The sequence below is a fragment of the Mustela lutreola genome, chromosome 11 (genome assembly GCF_030435805.1).
Source record: "Mustela lutreola isolate mMusLut2 chromosome 11, mMusLut2.pri, whole genome shotgun sequence".
In the NCBI taxonomy this organism is placed as follows: Eukaryota; Metazoa; Chordata; class Mammalia; order Carnivora; family Mustelidae; genus Mustela; species Mustela lutreola.
The window spans coordinates 16,927,201-16,952,838 of record NC_081300.1 but is presented as its reverse complement, the minus strand read 5'-3'; the positions used below and the strand labels follow the sequence as shown (position 1 = coordinate 16,952,838).

The 25,638-nt window shown below is 48.8% G+C and overlaps 1 protein-coding gene across 7 annotated transcripts in view; it reads left to right on the top strand.

Annotated features, from left to right (window-relative positions):
* The window catches only part of NEDD4L (NEDD4 like E3 ubiquitin protein ligase), a 329,515-nt gene that overhangs the window by 298,163 nt on the left and 5,714 nt on the right, over positions 1-25,638 (top strand). For all 7 annotated transcript variants that reach the window (XM_059139231.1, XM_059139230.1, XM_059139232.1 and 4 more), the window contains 11 exons: positions 1,485-1,550; positions 3,478-3,707; positions 5,473-5,594; positions 7,999-8,069; positions 9,719-9,814; positions 14,998-15,071; positions 17,459-17,519; positions 18,795-18,854; positions 20,240-20,347; positions 22,048-22,144; positions 22,688-22,760. In XM_059139231.1, coding sequence (XP_058995214.1) covers positions 1,485-1,550; positions 3,478-3,707; positions 5,473-5,594; positions 7,999-8,069; positions 9,719-9,814; positions 14,998-15,071; positions 17,459-17,519; positions 18,795-18,854; positions 20,240-20,347; positions 22,048-22,144; positions 22,688-22,760 — 1,058 coding nt within the window. The remainder of the gene's footprint in view (positions 1-1,484; positions 1,551-3,477; positions 3,708-5,472; positions 5,595-7,998; positions 8,070-9,718; positions 9,815-14,997; positions 15,072-17,458; positions 17,520-18,794; positions 18,855-20,239; positions 20,348-22,047; positions 22,145-22,687; positions 22,761-25,638) is intronic.

The following is a 25,638-nucleotide window of genomic DNA, read 5'->3' as shown; positions in this document are numbered from 1 at the left end:
ACAGGAAGTCTTAGTTTGTAATGGGCTCTAGTGTTAGTAAAGCCAAAAACATGAAAATGTCTTCATTGGCTTATGTCAGAACATTGGGTCCTTTCCCTTATGTTGGTGGTTGTCCAGATATTGGCAAAATTTCTGCCTTTTCCAGAATCAGGACATTCATACGTGGTATCATCAGACTAAACAGGGCCCAAAATAAATATGATAATGTGGTCAGATCTAGAGCTCAATGGAAAATCAAATGAAGAATGGCTTAAAAACTTCAGAACAGACCCCAGGTACCCTAAATTGTCCTTAGACTGTCCTTAGGACACATGAACACTTTGTCTTTATTGGTCTTGAACTACAAAGCAAAACACTGACATGACTATTGTTTTCTATAAGAGTGGTTATTTTTGTTTTGGCTTCTTGTTTGTGTGATTGTGTCTTAAAATAGTATGAAGGAAGGAAGCTTTGGTTCCTCACTTTTCCTCTTTCTAAAAGTGTAAGGTGGCGTTAGGCTTGGAGTCTGGAGACACTTGCTAAGGATAAGTATGTTTTATTAACTTAGCCCAAAATGATATCGGCAAAACTGTTCTTGTCCAAATTCATACTATTTGTGAAAAAGCAATGAGTTTTTCTGAGTATGAAGCTTGTCCCAGTTATGTCCATGTGTGTGCAAAAGCCAATCTTTTCTGCTTCATAAAAAAAATTCGAAGCCTTTTCAGGAGCCTGAAGTCAGGGCTCTGGCTCTCAGATACTGTGAGCTACTTTACAACATCGCAAGTGAAGAATGTAAGGGACTACATTAAAATGTTATTACTTCGCCAGGAGAGAGTCTACAACTTTTGAGTAATGATCGCTAACTTAGTTACTGAATCCCCCATCTTTGGCACCATCACTCTGCTTCCTAGATAAGCTATTCCACATTTAAAGAAATCCCTGCCCGAGACTACTAACTAGTAAGAGGCAAAACTTCTGATTCCTAAACCGAAGATGTTTCCAGAATGCTGTCTACCTGGTTTTAGAACCCTGGGCAAGAGTATCCAGTCACTGGCCTTGTCATTTTATTTCCTCCCCGTGGCTTTGAAAAGCATGGTTAGTCTTTTCAAAATGACCACATAGGTCATTTTGGGTTTTGTGTTAAAAAATCATAACCAGTAACTTTTTCCTAAACTTAAAACAACAAAAAGGTTACACCCTGACTCCCATTTAGACCAAAGTCACATGGACAGTGCTTTGCTTTATGTGACAAATCCCCAAAAATGATTTCTTAAATATCAGTACCGTTGTTTTCAGGGGTGAAAGCCTCCCCCAATACAGTGCTGATTAGCCTCAATAATTTCTAGAACTTTCCCGTGTAGACATTATATAAATTTCAGTGATAATATGGAGAGTGAGAACTGTAAGGTTTATGATTTGTGAAATTCTGTGAATGTTGGCTCAGTATACATAAAATTTCAAGTATATTTATTTACATTATCTATATTTATAAATTTATCTTCCAGGCTGTTCCTTACTCCAGAGAATTTAAGCAGAAATATGACTACTTTAGGAAGAAATTAAAGAAACCTGTGAGTAACATGTCTTCCAAAAATGCTGTTTTAGTCCTTTGTAAGTGACCAAAGTGACTTCAGTGAGAACAACTTGTGTGTTACCGTGTGTGTACACTAAAAACAGTTACCTTCCTTTTCCCATTGTACTTTGACCCACCTGGCTCTTCAGTCTGAATTTTCTTTTTAAGAGACCTGGTAAGTGAAGACTGACTTAGTATTACATATCAAATCAACCTGAACAGTTATGTCTTACATAATACATCGCAAGGTAAAAATGATTTTAATGGGATATAAAATAATTAGGGACCTACTGGGAATATGCGGAGAAGCCTACAGTGATCGTCTTAAAACCTGACCCTACTCAGAAAAAGGTTCCTATCCTTCCCTCCCCATTCAGAAGTATAGTTTTAATTATATGTATAACACAAAAAAATTTTTTTTAATTTTATTTATTTGACAGAGCGAGACAGCAAGAGAGGGAACGCATGCAGGGGGAGTGGGAGGGAGAGAAGCAGGCTCCCCGCTGAGCAAGAAGTCAGATGTGGGTCTCGATCCCCAGACCCTGGGATTGTGACCTGAGCCGAAGGCAGACACTTAACGACTGAACCACCCAGGCGCCCCAGCACAAATACAGTTTACCATATTAAATTATAATATTTGGCATGTTAGGAGCGAGTATAATTTTCAGATTGAAATTCTCAGTGGGAAGCCCTGTGAGGTGTTTACAGGCCACATTTTAAATCACAGTATTACACTTCTACTGACACCATCCTGTGGTCCATCCCTTCCTGTTGTTCCCACCCCCACCCCCCGCCCCGGGTCTTCAGCACTGTGTCTTCTGTCTTCCTGTTTGACGTCACCTCCCTGGTACAGATTCCGTCTGTTTTCCCCTCAGTGTGTGCGCTCGTGGTTTCTGCACCGGCCATTGTTTCTTGGCTTCCTCCCCTCGGGAAGAGGCAGTGTTAGGCACAACTCCCCTCGCCCCAGTCTGCCCAGGTGTCATCTTGGTCTCTCCTGCTCCATGGCCTTGGTCGATGCCTCTTTTCTGGGTCTCCATGATGGCCAAGGCACTGGGGACACACAGGTGCATGGGGCACAATCTCTGCGTCGGGAGCTCCCACGTTGGGTCTTCTCCCCTCCAGCGTGCTGATGCAGGTAGCCCTCGGAGAGCCGCTTTTGCAGTGGCTCTGTAACACACACAGGAAATTCATCAGCGTTACTTCGTGAGTATCCTGCATGTCCCCCAGTGGCCGGGGATGACTCTGGATAAGAGCATGTCTCGCTCTGGCGTCCTGCCAGGGCGTCCGCTGTCGGGGCAAAGCTAACCCTGGTCCTCCTTTTTCCAGGCAGCAGTGATTCACAGCTTCCCTTAAGGGCCTGTTCATGGTCACGTTCTTTAACTGTAATCTTTGTGTTGCTTTTCCACAACCTGGTATGATCCTTGAGGGCCCGCCTCTCGTGGCAGCAGAATTAGCCTGTAGGCATGGGTCACACGGCCCAGCTGAAGGCCGGGCCAGAGTTGAGAAAGGGTCTCCCCTGGGCCGGATGGGGATGGTTTTGTGGGTTATGATGACCTGGACTACCATCCCTTTCTTTGGCAGAAGCAGTATGGAGAATTGACCATATTTCAGAGGCCAGCAGGTGGATGGGTACCTCACAGCTATTTATGGAAGGGGGAGAGGTTGACTGTCCAAATTCTGCTCTGTGTCATTTCTTGTGCCTCTGTCGGATGGCTGCTGGGACACGCTCTGTGTATCTTGGCCACACACAGTGAGGCGTGCTGTGTGTGTGAGGAAATCCCTGAAGGACGGACTCTCTGTTGGAGCCCTTCGTCTCTGCTTATTTGAAGACTGCTGTCATTTCTACTCTTCGTTGTTTTTCTCTGTTCAAAAGTCGGATGCGTATTTGCTATATGATTACGTGCTTGTTTTCTTCTTTCGCGTAGGCTGATATTCCAAATAGGTTTGAAATGAAACTTCACAGAAATAACATCTTCGAAGAGTCCTATCGGAGAATTATGTCCGTGAAAAGACCAGATGTTCTGAAAGCTAGATTGTGGATCGAATTTGAATCAGAGAAAGGTCTTGACTATGGGGGTGTGGCCCGAGAGTGGTTCTTCCTACTGTCCAAAGAGATGTTCAACCCCTACTATGGGCTTTTTGAGTACTCTGCCACGTAAGTATGCCAAGGGCACTCAGAATGTGCTCCCTCCCCACCAAAAAGGGTTTTATTTATAATGAATTTAAACTTAATGGGAGAATGAGTGGCTCAGTCATTCAGGACGAACTAACACTGCTGATTTCAGAACCCCCCACCCCCACCCCACATAAGTCTTGAACGGGTTTCCACTCCACATGGTGAAGTAATGCACTCTGTGAACACCTAAGAATGATTTTTCCCTTGTCATTCGGGTTCATGTAATCGAAATGGAAAATGTGCTGGGTACTTCTGGTGAGGAACAAGAGGCAATGTTCATTAGTAATGCTGTGCTAAATTGGGAGCATTTGTCAGTGTCAGAATTCCGAAACTCATCATCACGTCAGGAACAAGGACACTTTCTGAAGTTCTGTTACTCAAAGGCAAATGATACGAACTTTGAGGACCCATTCTTCAGGATCTAGAGTACCATCTCGGTCCTATAAAGGAAGAAACAGATTCTCCCTCGTATTAGGATTTCATCTTCACCAAACACGAAGCTGAGACAGACTTAGTCGCTTTCTCAGGAATCAAACACCCATGGCTCACACAGCTAGGCACTCCTTCCAGGCTGTGGAGTCTCCAGAGACTTAGGCTAGGTTTAGGCTTGAGGCCCCAGTAGAACAGTCCTTGACCTTGCTGAAGGGCAGCCTGTGCTGTAAGGGGACCTGGGTTCTCCTGCATCATCTACCTGGTGCTGCTCCCCTGAGAGCTCTTTTGGAAGCCAGTCTCCACGCCCTCCTCGGTTGCTCTAGCCAGGAATTCCCATTTTGGTTTTTTTTTTTTGTTTGTTGTTGTTCCCAAGTCCCATGAGAAAGCCTGCAGTGTGAAATTGATAAAAACCATTGAAATGGAGGGCAGGGTAGGGAGGCGAGACCCTTATCTCTCTCCTACATTCCCAGAGAGACACCACCTGCCCTGCCGCCCAGGGATTCTGTGGAGCCCCTTTTGAAAACCACTGATCAGCCAGATCTTGAGACCAAAGACAGATGAGTAGCTACATGTGAACATTTTGAGGTTGGCGTTGTTGAGAGAGCCACGTGCTGCTCCCAGTGTTCTTGGAGCCTTTCCGGGCAGAGTAGTGGTCAGACAAGGGTTGGGTCCATCGGGAAAACTTTGATCTCCAAACCAAATGTCTCTCAAAGGAAACAACCCTTATCCTCACAGAGAAAACCCGTAGTACTCACGTCATTGGGAATCGACACACGGCCCTTCTGATATATGGTGTTCCTCATCCTCCCAAGATACTGGATTGAATCGTATGAAATTGACATTTTTTGTAGAGTAAAAGTAGTCAGATATCAGCAGTTTCTTGCGGTGTAACTTACATAGGGCATGTGCGCCTGCTCTGTTAGACATCAGTCGGTCACAGCGGGGCTAACTAGACAGTAAGTTGTGTTCTCTAGCATTCCCATTGGGTACAGTGTTCGCAGGTGTGCCATGCACGTCTAAGGACGGGTGGCAAAGGAGAATTCAGACTGTTGAGTTTCTTATTTAAAAGTATGATTGTGGGGTGCCTGGGTTGCTCAGTGGGTTAAGCCTATACCTTTGGCTCAGGTCATGGTCTCAGGGTCCTGGGATCGAGCCCCACATCACGCTCTTTGCTCAGTGGCGAGCCTGCTTCCTTCCCTCTCTCTGCCTGCCTCTCTGCCTGCTTGCGATCTCTGTCTGTCAAATAAATAAAATTTTTAAAAAATCAAAAATAAAAGTATGATGCGCTTTACCTCTCTCTCCCTCCCCAAAGGGACAACTACACACTTCAGATCAATCCCAACTCTGGCCTCTGTAACGAAGACCATTTGTCCTACTTCACTTTTATCGGAAGAGTTGCTGGTCTGGCGGTATTCCATGGGAAGCTTCTAGATGGTAAGTTACTGAGATGTCATGACGTAACGGAAATAAGATGGGGCTGTCTGTGGTTCCTTACTAGGCGTCGTATCTTCACATTGCAGTTTTAAGCAGAAGTTTCACTGATTCTCTGGAGTTGGATAAATTCGTTTTATGGTTTGCCGTGAAAGAGGTGCTTTTCCCTGGTGTCATCCTAATTTGAGCACCGAAAACAGTGTCTGCACATTAAAAAAAAAAAAAAAAAAAAAAAAAAAATTTTTTTTTTTAACCTTACAACGTGAAGCACAGAACATTCTGTATTTGCACATTTTCTGTGTTTTCCAGAATAACTTTTTTTTTTTTTTTAAGCAAGAGGTAGATTTGGTGACAGATGGAAAAGCTAATTGAAAAGTTAATTTAAATGATCTAATCCATCCAATATCCTGCTATTGTTCCATTTGTCCCTGAATCATTACTTTTGAATGCAAAGAGATTATAAATAATTTCAAAGCCATGCTATAACCAATGAAGACCTCGACCCTGGGATCACCGCTAAAACAGACGGCACGGAAGAATCTCCTTATTACTCAGAGTATATAAGTCATGGAAGAATTTCAAGGCACACTCACAGTTAGAAGTCAGACTCCCTCCCTGGCTGGATGCATAGGCTTAGTTAGAGGAGCGACCTATGCTGGGTTCTGACACTTCAGAAGCAGCACCCATAAGAGGGCCTCGCAGAAATCATGGGTGAGGAGGTGGAGTCAGAAATATCTTTGAAGGGAGAGCCTGGGTGGCTCTGGTTGAGCATCCAACTCTTGATTTCAGCCCAGGTCATGAGATAAGCCCCGCAAAGGGCTCTGCGCTCAGCAAGGAGGCTCAGCAAGGAGTTCGCTTGTCTCCACTCTACCCCTCCATCCACCAGCTCGCTCACTCTCTCATAAATAAATAAAAGCTTCAGAAATACCTATTTTTGAAGAATTTGCGCTTGAGACAGTTGAGGATAGGCCAAAAGTAAAATTTGGGGTCAAAATTGTAATTACCATAGAAAATGAGGTTTCCTGGGGAATTAATGTTAATTGTGTTTATGGAACCTTAGATATTCCAATCAATAATTGATGGCCGCTCTGTACTTTTCCTCTTTAATGTGTTTTTGCTGGTACTTGCTAGCTGGTTTTTGATCTTCTCATTTCATATTTTCAGTTGAGAAAGTAAACATTTTTTTTCTCGGTTAGAAGGAAACTGCCCTTGGTATTTTTGTACATATAAAATACATGCATATATAGTGTGTGTGTGAGTCTATTTTACTTTGCAACTTTGGAGTCATGGCATAGATTATTTCAGCCTATGCAGATTCATTTCAGCCTTAGAGGTCCGTTTACTTACCTTCTGCCAAGTGAGAAGGCATTCTTAGTTACTCTGGAAAAATCTAGAAAGTAGAAGATAGGATTCTGACCTCAGTGAACTTCTGTTCTCTTGGCTGGGGGGAGCAGGAGAATCACAGCACCAGGAGAGGGTGTCTTGGCTGGAGGGTCAGGAGTGTTTGACCTCGGTGGGGTGAGGGGGGTAGGACTTGCACAGTTAGAAGCTGGTATGGCTTAAGGACAGGGACTCTGGAGGAAGTAGCAGGGACGGGCAGGAACTGCCCTAGGGAATTGCAGAGTTAAGAGCCAGAGTGGTCAGAATGGTGAGTGCCCCGGTGGCCACAGCCTCTGTTCTCTGAAGGTCCGCCCACCCCTCCCTTCTGCTGGTTTACTCCTTTCACCGCCTTTTACCTCCCCAGACCCCGAAGGTAATTGAGCCAGCAGCGTTGGGAATATGTAGCAGAGCTCTGTGATAGATCAGATGGGGGGGCGTGGTGAGAGGGAGGGAGGAGGTGGCGTCCAGGGATGCCGGCTTACGTCGGGGTCCCTGCTGGCCACCTGTGTGGTGGTGGGGTCCATCGCCAGAGGCCTTCATCCCCAGCCCTAGAAGACTGCACAGCTTTCGAGTGGTCTCCCTCGTTGGCCCTGTGCCGCCTTCCTGGTTTTCTCCCCATTACTGCCCAAACAGTGGTCCCCAAGTGCAGGCGGAATTTTCACCTGGCTTTTCCCTGATGACTGATCCCTGCAGGCGGTGGCCTGACTCTCCAGCCCCGTCACTGGCCTGTCCTCCCCAGGAGGCGCTGTGCTTCCGCAGTGGCCCACCTTGGCAAGTCTCTTTCTGGTCCCCTCTGCTTCCACTGCTCTTTGCCCTCCTGTTCATGTGCCTTGTTTGAGCTGCAGACTCCTGCGTGGCCCGGAAGAAGCTCTTTTTCCTCCTCCCAGAAGCCTTTTGACCCCTCCCTGCTATAGTGTCCTTCCTGAGCCCCTCATTCAGCCAGAGAGCGGCCTCAGTTCTGTTTCATGCTCTGATGCACGGCACTGTCAAAGCTCTGAAACCAACCGTATCTTTCCACCCGCCCTAGGTTTCTTCATTAGACCATTTTACAAAATGATGTTGGGCAAGCAGATAACGCTGAATGACATGGAGTCTGTGGTGAGTAAATACGGAGCACGGCCGGGCATCGTGGGCCCCCGTGCCTTACAGAGGGGTAGCTGAGGCCACGTTGTAGCTACAGTGATTTTTGTGGGTGTCATCGTTCAGTTTGAACAACAGGGAACGTTGACTTGTTCAAGAAGTTAATTGAGCTCCCTGAGTTTACTAGTCAGTAAATCGTTGTTCACGTTCCCTGGAATTGTGGTGTTTGAGGTGGGTGTAGACTCCAGTCTCAGCCCCCTCACTTACCCAGAACTGGTTGGACCAGATTAAATCCAGGGGCCACTGGTGGTCCCGCGGCAGCTCTTGCTTGCCATCGAGGACTGCTCCTGCCAGTGTTGAGAGATTTCGTCGACCGCCCCTTCGTTTTCTGATCTCAGCACAGAGCAGGAGCAGAGGCCAAAACATAGATAAAGGGACGAGCATGTACCCTCGCCCCGATGCGACAGTGACCGGTACGGTGCCGGGGACAGGATGAACCAACCCAGTTAGAGGAGGATGCTGGGAGACCTTCTGAGACGGGATTTGAGTTTTCACGTTGTAGTTGACGTACCCATTTTGTCTAGGCTGACCATTGTAGGGCCGGAAGGATTTTCTATAAAAACAAAAATGACGCTCTTCCCATAATGTACTTCCTGCTTCTGTTTTTCTTTTAATTTACGCATCTCCCCACCATCCAGCTCTGGCCGAGCATAGGGGTATTTGCCCAAGTGCCAGCGCACTCACTGGGCCATCAGGAAGCTCTCTGTCCCCTTAGGACATTTGCATCACTGCTTTCATATCCTGTTACTTGACAAAAAAGCACCTGTATCCCCTTGACCTTGCTGCGGTGTGATGGTGTCTGTTAGATGGTTGGGCATGGGAGCCGTGTTCTCCTCGCTCACGGGCATCCGTCGGGGCTCCTCTCACCATCTCCGTGTGAAGGGAGCGGGTGACGCTCGCGGGGTACCGGAACCCACTCAGCTGGTCTTCCCGCGGGCGAGTGGCTCCCCAGAGCCGGAGCACCAGCCTGAGATGGCTTCTCAGCTTCCACCTTTAACTTACACTTTTATAGCTGGGAACGTAGAAATTTCTCTTCACGTCTAAATTGTATACCATCTCCTGACGGTTGGTGCGCACATTCCCTTCTGCCTTCCCGGAGCCTGGCCAGTGTGTCCCCGATCCCAGGCCCTTGGGCCTTGTGTTCCGGCTGTGACACCAGAGCAGCCTTCCTGTTTGCTTACAGGACTTGCAGAGCCCAGTAAAAGCGCAGGAAGGTGGTATAAAATCATTGGTATTTAAGTAGAACATTCTCTGTCTTTTTTGTTTTCCTCTGATATTTTCATCCTCAAAAGATGGGGAGTAAATTGATCTCTCCATGGTCAGCTTGGGAATGTACCTTCTGCTGGGCCAGAGCAAGTTGCTTTCTCTATGCTTCATGGAGGACAGCATTCGAGTCCAGTCCCCTGTTACCACCAAAACATTGGTTTGGTTTGGTTTATATTTTAAATGACCGGGGAAGAGAAGGTTTGGAGCAGAGCAAGACACCTGTTAGTGACTAGTAAGCCTTGAGCATTCTGAATGGGATTACGTAACAAGGACTTAATGGCTTGAAGAAGTCAAATGACTTTTGGGGAAGGAAGACTTAATTTCTGTGTCATTTTCTATAGGATAGTGAATACTACAACTCTTTGAAATGGATCTTGGAAAATGATCCTACTGAACTGGACCTCATGTTCTGTATTGATGAAGAAAACTTCGGACAGGTACGTGTGGGGCTCTCCTGGACTCCCTCTTTGACTTTCAGAATCTTGGCTGCTTCACAGAAGGGCTAGGCCTCTGCTGGGAGTTTCAGATGTTAATTAGCATCTCATCGTGTTGGTACCTCCTGTCCCGCCCAGAAACTAAATCCGATCACAGCCCCTTCTTCCTCTCCTTCCCTAGAAGTTAGAGATTCTGAGGCCTCTGGGGCGTGAGGTCCGTCTCCTTCTCACAAATCAGAGTATGACTGTTTGGGCCTTGGTTTTAGAATTGAAGTACTTCAAAAAATAGTATGTATATATCGTGGTTTAAGTACATGATGAGAGGTGATTTCGGGGGGCCTTTAATGGTTCTTTGGTCATGATAGGAGTTGTCTTGTGGGGCTCAGCAGGCACGGATTTTTGTAGCATTCCCTTCTTTTTTGGCACGCACGGTGTCATTAGACTAAATTCATCATAAATGTCCATGTCAAAAAGGTAAAGTTGCCTGCTGAGAATTCTCGTTACCATCATAAAGTTCCGTAGGATGTGTTTGTCTTAAACCCAGAACCTTCCATTCATTTGTCCCTGGTGATAACAGTGCTTCTTGGGAGGTCTTATCCAATCCTGGTCTCTGTCCTTTCACAAGAGCCGAGACACGGTTCCCATCTCCCAGAGCAGATCTCCATGACCAGGGAGCCTGTTTGAAGGTTGCCATATGAGAAGTGAAACTAGTCTTCCTTACTGCTTCAGGGGTTGTTAAAAGTGGACTCTGCTGTCAAAAACCACCTGTCCCTTTTTATACATTGCGGTGCTCAGCGGTGTAGGTGAAGCCAGGAAATCAGGTGCCTGCCCTTTCGGGTCCCCTGTCTTTGAGAGCAAACACAACCATGCAGTTTGTCTGCTTAAAAATTCTTTGTTGGTTTTTCTGTGACCCTCAGGGTAAATTGAAACCTTTTTTATTTTTTTTTTAAGCATAGCTTATGACCTGACACTGTCCACCTTTAGCCTTGTCTTTTGACCCCTCCATTTGCTCACTTTGACAACCATAGTGTGCCTATGACCTTGTCCCCAGAGATACTTTCAGGCCAGCTCCCTGTCTGTGCAGCACCCTCCGCATTCCTGCACAGTGTCCTCCCCTCTCTCAAAACTCTGCTCAGGCTGTCCCCTAATCATTGCTAATCCACTGTCTCCTGTGAGCTGACCTCAGTCGCCTTGGCGCCTCCAGCACTTGGTGGCCCCTGAGACCTGCTTATTGAGCAAATGAATGATGGTGGTAACCTAGTTAGTTGTTGTTTTTTTTAACTGTTAATAATGTAGTGAGTAACAAGCTCCGAGTGTGAGAAAACAAAATAATTTAAATTGCTGTGACTTTGTTTTGTAAGCAGGATCCACTTAAGGGTCTTTACTGCCAGTTTTCAAAGGATAATACACGGATAATCCTCCTGGAACTCTGTCTTCCTTTCATTTCTAACACAGAGGAAGGAGTAGCAGTAAATGGGAAGAAAGGCGGGGGGAGGGGAGGACTTCTGAAAGGGCTCTCCAGGGGCCAGAATGACAAAGAAAGGCCGAGAAACTCTGCACAGGGGAAGGAAATGAGTGAAAGGCAGACACTGGATATAGGAGGAAGGGTGTGCAGCAGACAGGGCAAGGTCCTGGCCAAAACTGGGAAGGGCCTCCTCAAAGGCCCAGGTCAAGGAGCTAGACTGATGACATCTGTAGGGTAGAAGGGGAGGTTGACTCGGATGCATCGTGGCTGGCTTTCATGTCTGCTTGGAGAGAGGCTGGGGAGGGTGAGGCGGCTTGGCCCCCTGAGGCTCATCCCGCGGGTGTGCGGGGGACACATATCCTGTGAGCAGCTGCGTGTTTGCCCAGCAGTGAGTAGCGCCCCGGGTTGGGGCCAGAGGCAGATGCACCTTGCTCTGCCCGAGTCCCACGTAACTTGAAATGATCCAGGCAGTTTCTCAGCAGACGCTCACACATTCGACATACAGCACCTTGGGAAAAGCTGGGGGATGTGTATGAATCCAGAGCTTTAACCTGCCAAGGAAGAGGGTCTAGATTTGTGAGAGTCCCATCTCTGATCTAATTTATAGTCTTTGTGAAGAAGAGAGGTAACTTTGTACTCAGGCCAGTAGACTTTTTTAAAAACGGGGATTTTTTCAGAAGCACATTCTGAGCACCTCCTGTGGGCAGGCACTGGGCCAGTGTCCTTTACATCGGGTCCTTGAGTTCAGACACGACAGCGATGACCCTGGCCCAGAATAGGTGTTCACGAGAGGTGGGGAGATGGTGGGGTGGCAGGAGGCCACTCTCCACTTCCTGAGTCTCCCCTCTCCATGAGAAAAGGGCAGCAGTGGCACCTGCCTCGTGGGGACTGGTCTGTGACTTCTGTGATGAGCACTGCACCCGGAGCACGGGAAGCGGCCTGTGTCTGGCCCTACGCAGCCGGTCTAAAATGTGGAACTGGAAGCGCAGCCAGAATGGCCCACTCAGGTGTTGTCGGTGAGGAGCCCGAGCAGAAGGGAGAGTGACCACAGAAAGCTTGAACTGAAAGACATTGCTGGCCGGACTCGGGGAGCAAGACCTGGAAACCAGCCTTCCCTCCCTGCCAGAGAGACCCGCAGCCAGAGTCAGCCACAGAACTGGACAGCTGCCCCCGGACTGGACTGTTTGCTTGCCCTCCTTACGTAACACAGTATGATCCCCCCACTTTTTTTTCTTTCAAAAACAATTGTATTCGTTTATCTGATTACAAAATACTAAAAGTTTAATATAAGCTACTGCAATCCATCACTCTTACCACCTAGAGAAAATTTGCGATTAAAATTTTGATGCCTTCCAGAACTACTCTTCAAAAGCACATGCATACAAGACTTTCTATTTTTACAGAATGAAATTGTGCATTGTGTACACTGCTAAAAATCCCAGATACCTTTCTGTGTCTGGTCAGGAAATGTGGAGGTAGGCCATTGTAAGGGCTGCACTGAATTCCATGTCATAGACTGTACCTTTTCTAGCTCTGCCAAGGGCCCTTGCTGGGCATGTAGTCTGTTTTGTTACTTTGCTATTTAGGCAGCATAATGATTATAATCTTGAAATAGACATTTTGTTCTTCTGTCCAATTTTTTCCCCTTGGTATAAATTCTAGAAGAGAAAGTATTATGACGAAGGATGCTGTGCACATTAAATTTAGTTTGATGCCTGTTGCCAAACCCAAAAGGTTTGAAGCAATTAGATTCCTACCAGCCGTGGAGGGAGGAACGGTTTCCCTGCGGTCGGCAGTGCGGGCTGCCTGCTCTTTTCTCGTGGCCGGGTGTTGCTGTTGGAGGCACCAGACGTGTTTTTCTCCTTGCCCCTCCCCGACCTCGCTGTCTCTGGTCCATCGTCTCCTTCCAGAACTCTCTGGAAATTGCAGCTCCTGGAAAAAATTCTTAGTATTGCCGAACTGTGCTGAAGACCTCTCAGTTCCAAGAACTGGGCTTGGATTAATGAACTTGTTTGGTGTGGATCAGATGGGAAAAGTCCATTCCTGAGCAGGAATAGCATGACAGTCTTTGGGAAGAAAAGGAAAAAGCATCAGGAGCTATTTAAAAATGCAGTGGTATAAGTGAATACGGTCCACAAACCTCCAAAGAGGTTATAGTCCAAGAAATGTCCCCACCTCACACCCTAAGCGTGTAAGTGTGCACCATCCTTGAGGATTGGCCCGGCCCCCCGAGGCCGGGTGGGCAGTCACAGGGAGAACCAGGCGAGGAGCACAGCCACGGAGAAGGGGAAAGCGGGCTGGAAGGAGGGGCTTGAAGAGAACGAGAAACACGGTAACAGTTGAAATCCACATCGCGGACGGAAAAAGAGCTAAAGTGACATCATAGAGTGGAGTTCGGCCATGGCATGGAAACACCAGATCTCTCCCCAAGCAAGAGGAAGGGAAGAAGTCAGGAAACGTAAACTGAGCAGTGACCCTGTGACTAATCTGGAGGCCACTGGGAGGCGAGCAGGGGCTGCGTCTCCGGATCACGGTGGACCCCCTGCCCAAGCAGAGTTCATCGGTGCTCCAAATCTCTTCTCCCTCGTGAGGCATGTGACCCGCAAACTTACCAGGAAAACCCTCTCCACGGGCTTGGCTCACTCTCTGAAGTAGCCAGTTCTGCTTAGAAAAAAGAGGACACCTGGGTGGCTCAGTTGGTTAAGCAGCTGCCTTCGGCTCAGGTCATGATCCCAGCGTCCTGGTATCGAGTCCCACATCGGGCTCCTTGCTCCGCGGGGAGTCTGCTTCTCCCTCTGACTCTGCCTTCCACTCTGCCTATGCTCGTTCTCGCTCTCCCTCTGAAAAATAAATAAATAAAATCTTTAAAAAAAAAAAAAAAAAAAACAAAGAAAAAAGAGGAGAGGGGATCCTGACGGATCATGGATGTGGCTGTCTTTGATTAGGAGACATGCAGGTGGTATTTAAAATTTAAAATGTTTATAAGAGTAAACTTTATTTAAAAAAAAAATTAAAACTTTATTTAAAAAATTAAAGTCCCTCCCTCCCTTGCTTCCTGTTAGTTACTGCTTTCTGTGGCATGATATTTGTGGGAAGTACAGAAGGTCGTGCTTCCTCTTGGCCAATTTGCTCTTAACAGCCCTGGGGGGGCCCTGCAGGAGGAGCTCGTCTGGGCAGTGAGTGAGGAGGCGTGCAGGTGCCCATAGAAAGCCAGGGTTCTCAGAACCCATTCCTCAGCCGGGCTGCTTAAGCTGCCTTTTCTTTTTTCTTTTTTTGAAGTCCCCATGTTTTGCCTTCTTGAGAGAAATTCCATGCATCTTTTTGTGTGTGTGACTGTAAAAATCTAATTTCCAGAAACAGAGTGCATTAGAATTTGGATCTCTAGTAGTCTTGATGAGTGTACCCTGTCTTTGCTGTTATACATAATTAATTCCTTGATAAATGAGATTACAAAATGTTGCTCCTCTCCATTGCTGGTAGTGTATGAAGAATAATTAAAACTCATAAATAGCCACAAAATAATTCACCTTTGATAACATCTTTCAGTGTGTAACATCTCAGCAGTTTAAAAGGCTCGTTAGATATTCTCTTGTACTCTGAGCCCATCTCCTGGGAAGTCTTCTTGAATGAATGCTGCTTATCTTGCTTAGTAAGACATCGTGACTCAGTAACGTGCATGGCACCTTCATGATGGTGATTGTTGTTATCTTTCCAATTACAGACCTACCAAGTGGATCTGAAGCCCAATGGGTCAGAAATAATGGTGACAAATGAAAACAAGAGGGAATATATTGAGTACGTATACACAGATTCACAACCTTTTCTTTTATTAAATTGAACCGTCCGTTTGGTCGATGTCTCTTGCTAACGTAGCTCCTGCCTGTTGTGGGCACACTTCAGTAATAGGAGCTCCTTTCTGGCTTGGGCTAATAGAAGTTGAATTACAAGATGGAAAGTTTGACTTGTATCATGACTTCAGTGAGCCGCCTTTTGAAGGAGTCATGAAAGGAGAAAAAAAGTGTACAGTATTGAGTAATACGGCAAACTTGCTTTTGGAGGCTCTGACACGTAGTCTAAAATTGAGATTTGCAGTGTTGGAACATAGTATCAACAACCAGTGGGATAAAATTAGAACCAACCAGAAATAAAATATTTCCTCTCTCTCCTGACTTCTTGTCCATAATGAAAATGGAAGAAAATCATTAAAATGGGTAGGAAAATCCACATACACGAAACACTGTGAATTATTTCTGATATTTACGATGAACCCAATATCAGTCTCAGCTGGTGGACCAAAACGTTTAGTCCTTTGGAAACCCAGCAGTTAAGCCGTCCCGGGGCACTTCTGCTGGCCAGAAGGCCTTTGTCTGGTGGGCACATGGCACTTTCCTCTTTGTATGTATTGTGCTTCCAGCACGCAGGTGCGGGAGCTCCCTGGCTAGCCCTGGTGCAGGAATGAGGTCGGCACAGCCGCGTCACAGTGTCTGCCCCTCACTGGTTGCCGCGGTGGTCTGAGCGCCGCGTCTGCCTTCCGCCCTCCCGTTTCAGCTGGTCAGAGGACTTGAATTTGGAAAAGCAGCCAAGAGTCTTGGCATCTCTTAGTGTCCTCTACAAAGAAAAAGACATCCTTCCTGATAAGGGAGAAATGGAGAGTGTTGGAGCCTCTACTTAGAGACCCTGACAAAGCACAGGCTTCCCCTTCCTTCCCCCATCCTCACAAGGTAAAAGCTCGCTGTGCTTTAAAAAACAACAACATCAACATCTGTGAATAAGCTACCACAGTTCTTAACCTGTTCACATTAATCAGCACTTGGGTTCTGACTGGGAGCGGGCAGGGCGCCACCTTGCAGACCCCACGGTCTCCCTGTGAAAGCACAGGTGTCCCTGGAATTTGAAAGCGCCGTCCCTGAGGGTGTCCGGGGTCCGAAGTCTGAGGGTTTGGATCTGGCGATACGGGTGGTAGAGCAGCCTTTGCAGCTACTTGCTGTAGGTTATTCAAATTTGGTGGGGGGTGGGCTTGGACAGAGTTGCAGCTGGCTTCCCTGGAAAAGAAAGGAGAGCGAAAATCTCCGCCCGCCCTCCGGCACCCGGGTGCCCCTGAGGTGCAAGAAGGCGCTCGGGCCGATGGGTGCAGCGGTGCGGCGAAGCCTCGTGCGGCTGAGCAGGGCCCGTGCAGCGGGGCTGGGCCTCGGGGGCCACCTTGCTGGGGAGCGCCCTGCCTGCTCCTTCCTGACCAGATACCTTAGCTGGCATCCAGCGCAGACTTGCCTGGCATTAAGCTCTGCTGTGCACTAAACATCATCACTGAGAATACGTTTTCTGTTAAGAGGCCTTACCGTCAGTCCTCCAGATTTTGGTGTTAAAGGCTTAGCTTAAATCATTTTACTGATAAGTTTTGTGTCACTGTTGAAAACAGTACACTGGACACAAGTGCAGTGTACCACAAAATGTTGTACTAGATACTCCTTTCAAAAACATATGTACATGTTTAGGGGTGCCTGGGTGGCTCAGTCAGTTGGGCATCTGCCTTTGACTCAAGTCATGATCCCGGGGTCCTGGGATCGAGCTCCGCATCGGGCTTCCTGCTGGGCGGGAAGCCTGCTTCTCCCTCTCCCACTCCCCCTGCTTGTGTTCCCTCTCTCACTGTGTGTCTGTCAGATAAATAAATAGTATCTTTTTTTAAATGACGAAATGGAGAACAAGTTTCTCCCTCTGCCTCTTCCCTCTGCTTGTTCTCTCTCTCAAATAAGTAAATGAAATCTTTAGGTTAAAAAAAAAAAGGAAAAAAGAAAAGTCTCTGTACATGTTTATGCACAGGTGGGAGTGGGTGTGTGTATGCGGGTGTGCATGTGAACACATGCGTGGTGTGCCTATCTTTCCACGGCCCTTTCTATCTCCGTCCGTGTGGTCCTGTCTGTAGGCAGCTTTGGTAAACTGAGACTTGATCGGGGGGAATAAATTACATTAGAAACGCTCAGAGTTGAGGTCTCCCAGCTACTCCGAGGGCAGTACTGAGTCAGCAGTGCCGGGGCTCTAGACCCTCCCTGTGGTCTGCTGCGGCGGGGGGGGGGGGGGGGGGGGGGCGTCCTGCCCTCCTCCCCCCTCCCCCAGGAGAGTGTGTGAGGAAATGCGTGGGGCTCGTGATGACAAGGGGGCTCACTGCTTCTCCGTCTCTCCCGCAGCTTGGTCATCCAGTGGAGGTTTGTGAACAGGGTCCAGAAGCAGATGAACGCCTTCTTGGAGGTAAGTCATGCGCCCTCAGTCCTGGGTGGAGAGACGAGCGCTCTGGTCCTTGGGGCAGGAAGGCCAGGCCTGCACCACGCACACCACGGCCCGGCCATGGAGCACTTAGCCGGCCATCCTTTCTGTTCGGTGTCCTCCTGCTCTGCACAGACTCGGTTCCACACCGGTACAAGGAAAACACACCCGTCTCTGGCTGGGTTTTTATCTCATGCCGAGCCGTTTTGCGCCAACTTTGCTCCTGTTAGAGGGCGAAGCCGCTGCTTCTCAGATCCAAATATTTAATGTCATTGATGCTCCCAGGCCCCTAGCAGAGTGTGGTGGGATTCATCATTTTTGAAAAAGGGTTCATTTTGGGGGCATCTATCAATTATCTGTCTTTGGCTCACGTTATGATTCCAGGGTCCTGGGATCGAGCCCCTTGTTGGGCTCCTCTCCCACTCCCCCTGCTCATTCTCGCTCTCAAATATATAAGTAAATAAAATCTTCTTTGAAAAATGGTTCACTCTGACCACAAGTAGAATTCTTTTTAAAGTCCTGACAACAGAATTCTATAAGGAGAACGTAGGAATAAGCCCCAAGTGCTTATTACAGATTGCCACTTCCTCTTACCCCGACCCTGGCAGAACACTCAAAAAATTCAGGGACTTAAGGGCATAAAATATGTTAGACCCACAAGAGGACAGAGGGCTTCATACTTTATTTACCTAAGAAACCCAGGAGGCCAGGTCCTGGCCCCGCCCCAGGCAGCCCCACATTCGGAAACGGGACACCTGCACGGCCCAACTGTGCGGAGCATCTCCCCGGCCCGCCCCGGTGGTCAGTGTTAACCCGGGAGCTAGAGCTCAGTCCCTGCGCTCCTCCCTCTGCTCTCCTGGATCACGCCGCCTCCTATGCAGCTCATCTCTGTACTTTCAGTACCTTATTTTTAAACATGTTCTCTTGCACATCCGTGGCTCGTGCGTTCTAGGACACACTGACTCATAGCGATGTCATAAATGGCTTTTGGAATTCGCCTGCCTACAGTAACCCATATTTTCAAAGGGCTTCTGAAATTGCTCAGACACCCGAACCTTCTAGATTCTCCTACTTTTCTGAACTTTTACATTGTGACTGTGCTGTTTTTATTAGAACTACAGTTACGAGATACTGTCACCGATCTATACATCAGCAAAAAATGTTTTTTCCTGGCTGTTTGTTTTCTCTGTAAAATTTGTCTTTTTCAAGGAAAAAGGTGTTGAGGTGTTTTTGTTTTTTTTTTTTTTTTTTCTCTTTCAGGGGTTCACAGAACTGCTTCCTATTGATTTGATTAAAATTTTTGATGAAAATGAGCTGGAGGTTTGTATTCTGAACATATTCTGTAAAGTAGATATTTTTAAATGGTATTTTACTCTTCTCTGGCCCATGATGTTCTAGGAAGTAAGTTGAGATGGATTTTATTCTGTGTCTCTCATGGGGTGCGTGTGTCAGTCTCTCGGTAGGGAACAGTGAGAGTAGCCAGCTGTAGGTAGCTCACCCAGGAGAGGGTAGTTCCAGAAGACATCGGACAAGCGGAAGCCCACCGAGCTGGGTTGGCTTCATGGCTAGGTGCACCGGGTAAGGAAAGTTGGTTCAGATAGAGTCATGGTTGGGACAACCAGTTGGGGTGGCAGTGTGCTGGGCTGGCTTGAGATCCTGCTTCCTAGCTGACTGCGACCATGGTGGCGAAATGAGCACCAGGGGCTGTGGAACAGAGAAGTCTTTGTGAACTTGACCTGGTTTTATCAAGGAAGAAACTCAGAAGACTATGAGGTCGTGGCAGGAGGCAGTCTGAATGAGATTGCTCTGACTTCTCTGTGGACCTAGAGGAAAACTTAGCAGCCGAAAAAGCACAGGGCTCTCCCACCATGTGTTGTGTTGAAATAGGAGGAGGAAGGCTGCGTCTGCGGAAGCTCTTGCCCGATTTGTCCAGGCCACGTTGCCCATGAAGCGTGTCTCACAGGCTAGCCTTCTGTTCTTCTGGAAGTAGAAACTTCAAGACAGATGATGTCAAAATCCTGTAGTGTGAGTCCTTTGTTTTATAAGTAGGGAAACTGCTCCCAGGTTTACCCAGCAAGTCAGGCCTGGGATCTAGTCTTGGGCTTCTGGCATGGTTGTCTTTCCATTTTTTTTTTGGTGCCTTTGTGGGAATAGCAGGCTCACTTATCCCAAGGACACCTTCCCTGCTCGGGGGGTTAGGTAGTAGGAGGAGCCCTTGGACTCCATCACAGACCCGGTCATTGCAGGAGCTCGGGTCAGCGCCGGCGCACGTCCGGTCGCCAGGCTGGCGGGGAGGAGCTCTGGCCACCGCAGAGCACACATTCTCCTGGGAGTTGGGACACGTCTCAGGTCCTGAGACACATAAGGTTTTGGAAGGGGAAACAGCTAGAGTGACAAGCAGCTGTAAACGGAGCACAAGAAAGGCTGGGCCCCGGGCTCAGATGGGAGGCGTGGACGAGAGCCAGACGCGGAGTGGCACTGCCACCATGGGGGGCTATGGCCTGAGCACACATTGGATCTGGGCCCCCATCCTTCCCTGCGTTGCGAAGGGACAGGAAAATGATGTCCGCGTCACATGTTAAGAGCCACCAGCTTACCTGCTCTGCACACGACAAAATGCTGGTGTGGAGAAAAGGCCATTCCTCCGTGGGGGTCTGTGCGGCGCTCACACGGACCCACTCATGCCTGCTCCTTCTCCCCGCTAGCTGCTGATGTGCGGCCTCGGCGACGTGGACGTCAACGACTGGAGACAACACTCTATTTACAAGAACGGCTACTGCCCAAATCACCCTGTCATTCAGTGGTTCTGGAAGGTAAGGCCATGGCCGCCCCCGTGCTCCTCCACAGTCGGCATTGAACCCCTGGGGGCGGAAACCCAGCTTTTTCCATGGCTGTTGGTAGACAGCTGTCCCTGCCGCAGCCCCATCCTTACCGGAGCACTTTGTCCTTCCTTAGCAGCTCGACTACAGCAGCTCTGTTGGAGGAGCCCACGAGTAGAGTGAAGTAGCTCCTTGGGTTCAGGAGTTAGAATGGGCCTGCCCAAGTGTGACTAACAATGGGAAGCTTCTCAGGGCAAAATGTGCTTGGGGCTGAGTTTTCCAAGATCCCCTATTTGCTTACAAAATATTTTTCCCATTTTATTGGTTAGTTCCAACAAATATTTTGATCTTTATATCCTTCGGTGAGAGATGCAAATGAAATTTGATTTACTGTTTTAGGGCCAGTGTTTGCTTTCTCTTGAGCTTAGGAGAGAAGCAAAATGGTGAGTTAAGTCCAAGGTAGAGACTATAAACTGCCAAGCATCTGCCTTCGGCTCAGGTCATGATCTCAGGGTCCTGAGATCGAGCCCTACTTTGGGCTCCCTGATGAGCGGGGAACCTGCTTCTCCCTGTCTCTCTCTGCTCATTCTCTCTCTCTCTCTCAAATAAATAAAATCTTTAAAAAAAAAAAAAAAAAAAAAAAACAGGGGCGCCTGGGTGGCTCAGTGGGTTAGGCCGCTGCCTTCGGCTCAGGTCATGATCTCAGGGTCCTGGGATCGAGTCCCGCGTCGGGCTCTCTGCTCAGCAGGGAGCCTGCTTCCTTCTCTCTCTCTCTCTGCCTGCTTCTCAGTGTACTTGTAATTTCTCTCTGTCAAATAAATAAACAAAATCTAAAAAAAAAAAACAACTTTTTTTTCAGGGGGGAGAAAAGGCTGATGATGACTTAAGTAATAACTCCTGTAACTTGTTTTAATTTCTAAATATCTATTATTACTATTTTATATGGTATAACATAGGATACTATACTACCACTTGTTTTCATTTCTAAGTATGTATTATTAATACTATTTTTTTTTTAAAGATTTTATTTATTTATTTGACAGAGCTCACAAGTGGGGGGGCCAGACTCCCCACTGATCGGAGAGCCTGATGTAGGCTCTATTCCAGGACCCTGAGAGGCAGAGGCTTTAACCCACTGAGAGCCCCTATTAATACTATTTTAAGTGCTAGCAGTCATGTAGAGAGAAAGACGTTACAAGCAGACTCTTCAAAGCCCAGTCCACGTGTCTGCTCAGTTTTTGCCCTGATTCAGGTGTTTGGCACACACTACTGTAGAGGCCTACCCTGTCATCTGGTTTTCTTTCTATAAAACGTTCTCTTTAGAGAATTTGTCTATAGTCTGGAGTCTCACATCTCGTGTCCTAGCCTGGGTTCCCGTGGTGTTGACGCTTCTCCAACTCCGGGTGTGTGTAACTGGGCCTGGGGGTCCTGCACGCCTTCCCCAGAGACCCTGAGCTCGGCGCCAGCAGAGTGTTTGCTTTGTAAGAAAGAGACCTTGGGATCTCTTGTGCTCTGAGATTACACAGGTGGCATTCTGGTGCCCATTTAAAAAAAAAAAAAAAAAAGCCCCATTCTCAGTCCCCTGTCCCGATCTGCCACCACAGCCTTGGCGGTGGAGTCTTGGGTGTCTATGCTAGTGTGTCGTGTGCTGGGCATCCCACGGCGCCCTGACCACCGTCTGTCCCCTTCCCCAGGCCGTGCTGCTCATGGACGCTGAGAAGCGGATCCGGTTACTGCAGTTCGTCACGGGGACGTCCCGAGTGCCTATGAACGGCTTCGCCGAACTTTATGGTGAGACTCACTGCTGTTCCCGCAGGGTCAGGCAGCACTGTGGCAGATCCCGTGCAGGGGATCGGGGTTGGGGGGTGCTTCAGGGTGTGTCCAGAAACAGGATGGTCATTTCTGTCTGCCTTGTCTTGTGGTGTGTCTCGAAGGACCTCGGGAGACAGAATCACCCCGTGCTTACTGTAGAGATGTTAGAAAGTCACGCTGCTCTGCACAGTAAAGGTCGCGTTTCATCCCTCCCCTGAAGGAGCTTGTGGTGTCAGCCTTCGGGGCTCGGCAGAGAGGCTACACCTGTCCGCACCTCTGCGTGCCCTGCAGCGCTGCGCCCCTCCAGTCCCAAGTGACGTGGGGTCTGTGTCCCGAGGCTATGGGGGCCTCTTGCTTCTCCCCACAGCAGATCTGGGTACCGCCTGGAGCCGGGAGGGTGTCTCCGGCTCCCGCTGGGCACGCCAGCCCACCTGCTTCCCGTTGAAGCCCTACCACACTTAGCTTTGTTCTCTGCCTGCTTCCCCGACGCTGGCATTTATTTATTTCTCTGTTTTTGTCTAGGTTCCAATGGTCCTCAGCTGTTTACAATAGAGCAATGGGGGAGTCCTGAAAAACTGCCCAGAGCTCACACATGGTGAGTGACAGAAGCACAGTTGTCCACAGATTGGGCTTTAAATACTCAGCTGAGGCTGCTGCTGTCACAGGAGGCCATATTGCCTGCCCACGAATAGCACAGTACGAGGTGTCAGTGATGGTGACGAAGTGTAAGTTGTGATGCTGATAAAACACAAACCAGGGTCTGAATGGACCCGATGTGTTCGGCTCAGAAAGGGTTAACCGCCACCACCACCCCCAGTCCTGGGGGATGTTCCTCCTCCTGACCCCATCCTTCCCTCCTTATTCCTGGAAGCAATAGTGCAGTGTGTATGCACTCGACATGGAAATGACTGTTCTCAAACGCTGTAAGACAGATGGGATTTTTACTCCAACCGTGAGTTGGTTCTTATCCCCAGAACTTGGGATAAAATTCCCTGGAAAAACCTTGTTTTAAAAGGTCTCTCATGGGGGGACCCTGGGAGGCTCAGTCCATTAAGCATCAGACTCTTGATTTCAAAGGCTCTGGTCATGATACCAGGGTCGTGGGATCGAGCCCCACATCGGGCTGTGTACTCAGAGGGGAGTCTGCCTGTCCATCTTCTCACGGCCACCAATAACCCCTAGGACCCTTGAATTTAGCAACAGTTCGACCGGCTAGAGGAGCGTGAGAAGTGTGATAGGCCTGGTCCCCAGGGGTTGGAGTCAGGGGATACAAGGGAGACAGGTGTGGAGCAAGGCAGCCCTCAGGCCTCCAGGATCCAGGGCAGGAGGAGGGGCCCCTCATGTCTCTGAAGGGTCCCTGAACCCAGCAGCTCCTGGGGGAGCTCTTCCTGATCCGAGCACGTGTGTTCTTCGGCTGGTTCCCCCAAAGGCTTTCATTTCTTGCTCTTAGAAGTATGTGGAGGTGGGCCATCAGGAAGACGATGAGTCCCCAGCCCTCCTCTCGTCACCAGCAGTGAGGCCCTCCGGAGCCCACTCGGGGCTACACAGCACCACCACACTCATTGCGGGAAACGCCTCCCTGCCCTCCCAAGTCCCAGCGAGGGCAGAAGTCTCATGAGAGTGTACTGTGGAAAATTGGCTGTGGGAGGTCTTTTTGATTCCTTTGCCTTGCCAGAGAGAAAGTGTTCCCCATTTAGACCATTCACGGGACTCTGAATGGCATGAATATGGTCCTTGCCCATCTGATCCTCACAAGCGCACGGACTCCAGCTAAAACTGGCGGGTCTCCAGAGCGCTGATTGCTGCCATTCGTTTTCTTCTGGGGGAGAAGGAGGTGGTATTTTGGAGCTCTTACTCCAAACGCTGTCTGAGTCGTGTTATTTTCTGGGTCATGATGGCCTTCGTCTGGAAGGCAGGCAGCGTGGGGCCGAGCCCCGGGACTGCTGGGATTGACGCACAACTCCCAAATTCTGGTCTGTCATGATGGGAGGAGGAAGTGCTGGATTCCTGGGCACAGTCGTCTTCTGTGGACTGGGCGCTGTGGGATCTCTCCCGCGGCTTCTGGCGTGCTGGCATTCCCTTAAGTGGTGGGGAAGCTTTGCCCTGTGATCAAACAGCTCAGAGTCCCAGAGCCCAGGATTGGAACTTCGCTCTGCCCGAGTCAGTCTGCACACTGGCCGCCACGCTAGGATCCGCTGCCTCTGTTGCTGCGGAGCCCTTTCCTTGGAGGCTCATTGAAGAGAACCAAGTAATGTAGTGTCCAGCACGGGCTGTCCCTCTGTGCCCCTGGGGACAGATGTCTTCCTGTTGAACTTCCCCTCTGTTTCCAAGTCCATATGCTTGGGTCACAGCTAAAACACGGTGGTGCCCAGATAAGGCCTCTGAATCCATTGGTTCCCAGCGTCGGCTGCACATTGAAACCGCCTAGAAAGTTTTTTGTTGTTGGCTTTTTTTTTCTTTTTTAAATACGGATGCCAGGGTCCTGCCCCCAGAGACTTGGAGTTCGTGGGCTTGGTGTGTAGCCTGAGCTGTCGGGTTTTCCAAACTGGAAAACCCGACAGTTTTCCAGTGGCTCTGGCAGACAGCTGGAGTTAGATTCCTGCCCTTCCCTGGGACGGAGCTCTGCCCACGGGAGGAGACCAGCCCGGGGGGCTCTTACAGGAGCCTCTTCTTGGCTTCTCTGTGGGTCACAGCATTGGATTGCTGATGCCCCCACAGGTGACAGCCGCCTACCGAGCAAAGGCGCAGGGTTGCAGGTGGGCAGGGGTGCGGCTTCGAGGGGGCGTGCGTGAATGTCTCTCTGCCTGGCCAGTCACTGCCGGCCCAGCCCCGGGGAAGGAGCTTGGCTGGCTGCTTACAGCAACAGGGCCTCCACCAGCTTTAGCTGGAGATAAACCTGATTTCTTCCGAGTTTTATGAAAAGATAAAATTGACAGTTAAGCTTCAGAATCCAAACCTGATTCAGCAGGAGAGCAAGAGCTAGCGTACTTTTTATAAATCTTGCAGATGTGATTATTGATGTGATGGAAAGGACTTCAAAGATCTATCAAAGATCAGTCCTTGGATATTTAAAATTACACTTTATAGAGAATCACAGACCCACCTGCTCATTGGAGTGGAGGAAAAATGATCTCCCGAGGCCACTCAGCTGTGCCAGGCCAGAGCCAGACCCCTGCCCCCTGCTGAACACACTTGGCAAGCACTTCCCGTGTCCCACACAGGGTCCTGAGTACTCTACGCTTTAGCTCCTTTGGTCATCTCGATAATTCTGAGCAGAGGGTCCCACACAAGAGGAAGGTGGTCACAGATCCCAAGGAGAATGCAGGCCCCCAGGAATCCCCAGCCCTGGACTCCGAAGGACCCGCTGCGGTTGACGCAAATGCCACCTTCTGTGACAGGCTCCTATTCAGTTCAGCCTGCAGAGGTGGGGTTCTGTCTTCACAACTGGTGAGGGCATGCTTGAGAGCATTATC